Genomic DNA, 7,860 nt, shown 5'->3' with positions numbered 1-7,860 from the left:
CTGACTACCTTCCATGTAGCAGACTTTATGTTCATAGTTCGTCCCCGACTAGTTAGGGTACACTTCATTCTTAGGAAAAAGCTACGTTCTGTGTTTTGTTCTTTGCCTTTTTTCACAGGACCTAGTATGAAACAAGGAAAGAAAATTTTATTTTTAAGGAAAAAATACAAATAAACCTCTTATGACTTTTTTTTGACCCTGTAATGTTATTTTATTGATATAATATTACCTCACACTGTGATATAAATACTTTTATCTAAAAATCACATGTTAACTTGTTATACTGGTTATATTTCCTCAATTCTTTTTATTAGCATTACTGGCTTGACTGATAAAATGAGGAACCCAAATTATAGTACAAACTTACTCACTTGGATCATCACAAAACGAGATATGAAATATAAGTGCTTACATTAGAAAACAAAACTTTTTCTCACATGAAATTTATAGTAAGTTGGAGGAAAGCTTTCAGTTTATAATTGAAGAGGGAAATGTTCTTTTTAATAACTAAAAGCACATAATTTTTCCTTATTTCTCTGTTAAGTAAAAGGAAGTAGCAAACATTAACATTTTACTAATCAAAAGACAGATATCAAGTTCAAGCAAAGCATGAACTAAATACATCCCTTTCCAATCCAATGCTATAGAGCTATGATGGAAAACAATATGCAGATGAGTTCCTACAAAAATAATTTACTTACTTCCTTATTATTAGCTCAATCTAAGTTCTATTTTGCTCCTAACTTATATGGCAAAGTGAGATTAGAGAAGTTCTTAGTCTGACTCACATATTTGAGAATAATCAAAGCAAAGATAGATTAAACAACTAGAATGAGCTTAAATACCCAAAAGTTTGGGTCTTAGAACTACAATCATCTGGACCACTTATAAATATCTTTCAATTTTTAGAATACGCTTTTATATCTGAAAATCATTTTGACTCTTTGTACAAAATAGAACCAGATTGATTTTTGAATATTGAAAAGAGAAAACCAACACCAATGAATGATGTAGTTTTCCTTGTAGTATTCTCTACTAAATAAATTAGGCTGACAGTGTATATAACATTTTTATAAGAACATTTTGTGTATTCATATCAAGATTATTCATTATTGGTATTTTTCTAATAAAAATGTTTTATGAACTGAATAGCAAGTATTATAGTTATGAATCATACTTTATTATCCAATTAAACTCAGGATCATATTCCTGAAAATAGTCACTGTTATCCATTTTTCACGAACATACCACATATAAATAAATTCTCAAAACAAAAAAATTTCCAAAACAGGTAGCTGTTTCTATTAAAAATGAATAAGCTATATTTAAAGATCAATTTCATTCTGCACAAGTCTGGAATCAGTAAATTTTGCATTAATAGTATTTTCTGAATTTCTATACATATCTATGCAGAGAAAATTATTGGTTTTGAGACCTATATCATTTATAATGCTTAAGCAAATCAAACTTGATTTAGAGAAATATATAAACATAGTAACCAAGCAGAAATTAGATACACTGAAATTTTTCCACTTTTTATCTAGTTACTTATGCCAGGAATCAAAATGAAAATGCTTCATAAATGCAAACAATAGGAGGAACATGGATGTATTAATTCTGACTTTCTCAATAAGGAATTATAATTTTTTGAAGGAGAATATTAAAATTTGGGGGGGGGGGGTTTCTATTGGAAAAGACATGAAAGAAAATTAAGTTTCCTTCCTGTAAATTCAGACTTATGACAAACATTTTTTTTTTAAATTATTGAAAAATGGCTTAATTTTTACTATTTGTAATACAGTAGCCTTCTATTTCAGGAAGAAATCAATTTAAATAAAACTGAACCTCTAGCTCAAGGGAATTTATAAAGTTTTGTTATGAGCTAGAACTTGAAATAAGGTACTCAATGGAATTGAGGAGACAATGGTTAAGTCTAATTTAGCACTGATTTAATCCTACAACAAATAATGGTTTCCTAGTGATATAATGATTAGTTTCTACTCAGTGTGGAGCACATAAAGCAAAGGGACTGAGAGCCAGAGGAGAAGCTCTCAGGGTCAGAAAAGAAGCTATTAAAAGTTCTCAGAGGCTGAAACAGATTCATTTCATCGTCCACCTTTGTGGTGACTGGAGGCTGAAGCACAAACCTTTGGAACTGGAGAGATTCAGAGGGCAGAAAAGGAGGCAGGAGCTCAAGCTCTTGGAACAAAGGAGAGAGACAGGCCTCGAAGAAAGCTAACCAGACCCCAGGAAAGGAGACAAGACAAGGAGATAATAAAAATTTGGACTTTAATACCCGGCTGCACTTGTGATGATTACTGAACTGAAACGAGGGCTGCCTCCAGAGACCCCAAGAAAATTTCAACAGAGAACATTACATTTTAGAGAGAACATTGCAATGTTTATTTATGTTTATAAAATCAATTAATATATGGTAAACAGACAATAAAATTATATTAGTAATGATAATATTTATAAAACTGGCTACTCAAAAAAAATTTCCCTTTCAAATTAAGGTTCTACATGACTGTAGCTTCTAATTTGTATTATATATTTGCATCTCTTCCATTAGGCCCAGAATATAACAAAACTATGTGGAAATCAGACACCTACTAGAGCTTTACTTATCTAAAATATAGCCGAACAAATAAGGAAAAAGTCCACATGCTTTATCCAGAGAAGTCCTTACTTACTTTTAGTAAGTACTCTTATTTATTCTGACACACCACTATGCCAGATTTGATTATGTAATTTCTATGCCCTCAAAACTAAATGGGGTAGAGAGAAGATGCTTCAGGATGGAACAGTAAGAGGAACAAAAAATGACAATAGAAAATCTGATGGGAAATTTATAAAAAGCAGACATTAGAACTCAAAAACTACTGGATTCTAGACTTATTACACAGTATACAGGACTTTAACCTTAATGAGGCTTTTAAAAGTGATATTACAGTAAAATAATTTATGTTCATCAAATGGCCTGGGATTCTTGAATGCTATGCCATATCATGCCTAAAGAAGGTTACTACTAAATTGAAAAAGCTTTAAACAGAGTCCTAGAAATGGACTTGTGTCTGTTGTTCAAGCATCAGCGTAGGTAAGTTTGGAAGCCAGTTTGGCTGCAGAATTATCAATTTTTCAGTCATGACAATCTTTAAGGACCGTTTAATAATGTTTGTGATCTAATGCATTTTTTATCAAAGTAGAGAACTATAAATTTTATAAAGATTTTAAAATTGTTTTGTAAAGCATGCATGCTTAAAGCAATAAGCCATTAGCTAACTGAAAATCTTTGACAATCCAAATAATATTTTGACCAAGACAGCAACAATTTAATTGCATTTTCTTGGATATGAGAAAATTTGTTATCTATTGCTTTTCAATTTAGACAGTCTCAAAGGAAAATACTATAGCATATCACATGAGCAAATTTACTTTACCAAAATATCCATTTGTTTTAATTTTCTAAATAATCATTTTTAAAGCAAATCTTTCTTAAACTGAAATATCACAATAGGTAATTAAAATGTGCTTAATATCATCTGGTGATAATCCCTGATTATATAAGGGTCATGAAAATCATCTATTATGTTACATCAAACAATTTTTCTTCTTCTTACCATTTCTGTGTATAAGCATTTCTCTTAGTTCCTCATGGTCACATGGATGTGTAAAATCAAATACACTGTGTCCAGTTAGTTCAAACTGTAAATACAAGGGGAAAAATAAGTTCTATTTCTTGAAATAAGGATATAATGATGATAGAACACCTCTCAATATTGTAATATTTTTACCTGAGTTAATCCCATACATTTGTTCACATTTTCAGACATATAAATCATGTCACCATCTTCTGTGAGAACCATAACAAAACCATCTAGGGCTTTCAAATAAAAGCAGTTTAACTGTGCTTCCATTTCAGCTTCAGCTTCCAGATCACCTATAAAAAAGATTTTTTAAATAAAATAACTTGAGTTTTACCTGAACTACAATGTATTATTTAAATTCTATACTGCATGTTGCTATCAAAAGCTATTATTTTCAGGTATCAAAAGCTTAAAATAATTTTAAAATAAATTTATTAAAAATACTTTTAGAAGTTCAAAAGAAAAATTGGATCATTGGGGAAAGTTAAGAAAATATAATACAACATAAACAATGTTAATTTGTGCTTTTCTAAGTCAAACAAAGCCACAGGGATCTAGTTCTATTTGAGTACGACACCAGATGTCATCTGTGGTATGATATACACACACACCACACACACACAGACACGCGCGCGCGTCATGCTGGAATTCATTAATGAATCCTTTGAAGTAGATTTAAATTTGAACTATTTGAAAGTAATAATTGGGTTAAAGATGGCAATAGATTTCAACCCAATAAAAAAATAAGGTATGAATTTACATACTAAAACCACCTTATGGGATTCATAATTTGCACTAATTGGGACCTAAGAAGTACACAAATTCTTCTATTGTACAATCCTTTCCCATTTCTTGGATTCTATACTACTGTAGAAAAATTTTCAAGTATGAGGGTCAAAAACAACATACATATGTGTGTGTATATGCATGCATGTGGGTGTATGGTATATGTATGTATGTGGATGCATTGTACCCATATAATTATTTTTGAGGCACATGGCACATTTTTTTCAAGAATATCTTAAATCAAATTTTATAATTCTTCATAAAGCAATAGTTCCTACTTGGTTAAGCTTAAGCAAAAACTTTTAAAGTTAATTTTAAAAACTTAAATCTGCACTAACACTTTTGGAGAAGCCTTTATGTCCAACTTATTGGCAGAGAAACTAAATACATTCCTGTTCTAATGCATAATAGCTATCTAAGAAAAAGTTAGCTCATTTTTTACTGTGTTTTAATATGAACTAGATGGTATAGAGACCTATACCTATTCATACATGATATAAAAATGGTGGAAATGTTCTAAATCAGGATTGCACGGACAAGACATCAGCATATAGATATTTCTAAGGAATAATAAGGAAATTATATACTACAGATATGCTTACACCATGTAGAGAGAGGGCACTCTAAGTGTATTAAATGTAATTAAGAATTTTATAAATAAATTTTAACTTAATATTACATGCATATACCTTTCCTTTAATGTTCAGTATTTCTAAAGTTTACTTTCCCAAGCAATACTATTTTTTCTGCAACATTTACTTAAAGACAGAACACAAGCCTGGAAGCTGAGAAATCTAAAATAAGACCAGCCAATTGCCAGTTACAAATGTTGATAGTAATGCAAGTACAGACCAATATAAAAGAAAGTAAAGAGTTACTTTATCATTAAAAAAAAAAAAACTTAAAAGCCTTTGGTTTAGTATGTGTTAAGTAGTACAAAATAAGTTAAAGAACTGAAAATTTTAAGGTTAAAATAAAAACAAAATAACTTCAATGAAAGGAAAAAAGAGATGAACCTCAAATGGAAAAGTTGGCTAGAATAAACCCTTAATAAAATAGAACATCTTTAAAATTTTGACCAGTCCACAGAAGGTAGTACTTTTTCCAGCCTTCACTCACATTAAACCATAGTTGAGTATTTACTTACCAGCATCTAGAAGTTTTCTCATTCTCAAATAACTGATGGTAAGTCTCATGACAGAAGCCTTATCAAGATGTGAGCTCACATTATGAGGAAGTGGCAACTGGTGGGCAAGTTCATAGAAAACTTCGGACTCCTTACTTCTACGACATCTGGCTGCATCTCGAGACTTCTCCTTTCTGCGTTCAGAGCTAATCCTATAAAACATTTGCTCATTTAGATTCTTAAAAATGTACATATTTGAAATAAACAGTGCACCTTTGTCATTTAAATAACAACAATCTCATATTCTTCTACTAAATATAAAAGAGAGGCAAGCTTGGCAGAATGGATTGAAAAACTGAACATGTAATCTGATGATGGAGGTTCAAGTCCTGCCTCTGACACTTAATGGCTATTTGTTTCTGGTCAAGTCACAACGTACTCTTAGGTAATCAAGATTATAAACTAAAAAACTGGTGCTGATCTGTTTCCTCTTTGGGAGTTCCATAAAATCAGATCTGGACAGAAAAAAAAATAATATTCCAAGGGAGAGAAGGTGTTAAACAATTCTAGAGATGGAAAAAGACATTTAATTTCTAACCATGATACTTAATAAGTACAAGTAAACAGGTCAGATAGGAATATATGAAACTTCCATAAGATTTGAGGTTAAACTATACTACTCCTGTAGAATAAAGAGGTTGCTTCCTATTTGGCATATAAACCATAAAAGTGATATGTCTTGACAAGAATACCATGCTTTTAGTAAAAAATAATCATGCTTGAAGAATGCCCTTCTTTCAATTATGCTTATTCAATTTCTTTCCATTTTCAAAATGTCATGTTCTCCATGAAGAGATATCTCTGATGCTCTCCCTAGAAATGTTATCTCTTCTCTGAAATTCACAGAATGCTGTGCCCTTTCTACTGTACTTAACATTTTATTTTGTTTTAGCTGTGTATTTGTATCATATTCCTCTTAAGATTCTAAAATTCATGAAGTCAAGGAACAATGTTATCCATAGCAATATCCCCAGTTTCCTGTCATTTACAAATGTATTAAGTATCCTACTTTCTATGGTTTCAAGTTGTTGACAAAACCAAGGATGAAGCCCTGCAACACTTCATTAAAAGGACCAGATTATTAAACTAGAAGGAATCTGGACATCTAGCCCAATTCTTCATTTTACAGATAAGAAAATCAAAGTCTTAGATCTCTGGAGAGATGTAAAATGACTTGCCAAGATGGTAGTAAACTGTGATTCAAAATTTCAAATTGATTCCCAGTGAAGAGTGACCAATTCATTTTTATCCCTTAATTGTCACACATTGGATCGAGCTAACACAATTAAATGGATTAGGATTGTTTGTAATGAAATAAAAAGGCAAAGATGTCAAAGACATCCTAAAGACACTTTGATAGCATCTTGCTATTAATATCCGGACAAGCTATATTTATAGTATTGTATTATCTTGTTCCACTAATCTATCAAAAAAAAAAGTTGATAGCATATTAGGCAATTAATGAATTATTATGGATTATGGGCCATTACTAAGGTAATTTTTAAACTAAAGTATATGTACCCTTTGGGGTTTGTGGATAGATTGCAGAAGAGCCTACAAATTTGGGGAAAATTACATCTTTATTTTCATTAACTTTTAGTTTTCTTGTAATTTTAGGTATTTTATAAATTTGAAAACTTAATATTCTGAGACGGGGTTTATGACACAAAGAAAAGGTTAGGAATGAGAGGTCTCTCTCATTCCCCTATACTTTACCAATAGAATGTACCTATACTATGTTCTTAAGAGGCAGGTCTGATATAGGAGATAGAGCCCTAGGCTTGAAGCCAGGAAGAAATGAGCTCAAATTCTGATTCTGATACATGCTGATAGTTATGACCTTGGAAGCTAGTCACTTTACCTTCTCATTTTCCCTAAGATTTTAAGTTAATGAGGTGAAAAATTTGCATTTCTAGGAGAAAGTCTTCCTCTGGGAATATTCAGGCCCAGTTCCTATCCCCTACTTACTTAAAATTTATCATACACCTTGGCTTGAATGTGTATTTTATTTCTTTTATTAGATTCTCTTAATAGTTCTGCTTTCCACATTCTTGCCTTTTCACCCCATCAGAAAAAGGGAGAACAATGTTTGTTTGTTTGTTTTTAAATCTGAGATTTGTTAGCAGAAGTATTCACAAAAAACTTGATGCACTTTTGGTGATCTGCTTCACCTCTAATCAGTCAGATACATTTTCCTCACTTCTAGTCTGTCTTTAAGAGAGGTTCTGTAAATTTTTTAAA

At 31.2% G+C, this 7,860-nt stretch overlaps 1 protein-coding gene across 1 annotated transcript in view; it reads right to left on the bottom strand.

Annotated features, from left to right (window-relative positions):
* The window catches only part of HIF1A (hypoxia inducible factor 1 subunit alpha), a 45,129-nt gene that overhangs the window by 20,156 nt on the left and 17,113 nt on the right, over positions 1-7,860 (bottom strand). Inside the window, exons 2-5 of the mRNA XM_051977784.1 lie at positions 5,581-5,771; positions 3,795-3,940; positions 3,621-3,705; positions 9-121 (exon numbers count right to left, since the gene is read on the bottom strand). Coding sequence (XP_051833744.1) covers positions 9-121; positions 3,621-3,705; positions 3,795-3,940; positions 5,581-5,771 — 535 coding nt within the window. The remainder of the gene's footprint in view (positions 1-8; positions 122-3,620; positions 3,706-3,794; positions 3,941-5,580; positions 5,772-7,860) is intronic.

The sequence above is a fragment of the Antechinus flavipes genome, chromosome 2 (genome assembly GCF_016432865.1).
Source record: "Antechinus flavipes isolate AdamAnt ecotype Samford, QLD, Australia chromosome 2, AdamAnt_v2, whole genome shotgun sequence".
In the NCBI taxonomy this organism is placed as follows: domain Eukaryota; kingdom Metazoa; phylum Chordata; class Mammalia; order Dasyuromorphia; family Dasyuridae; genus Antechinus; species Antechinus flavipes.
This window is presented reverse-complemented; position numbering and strand designations above follow the sequence as displayed.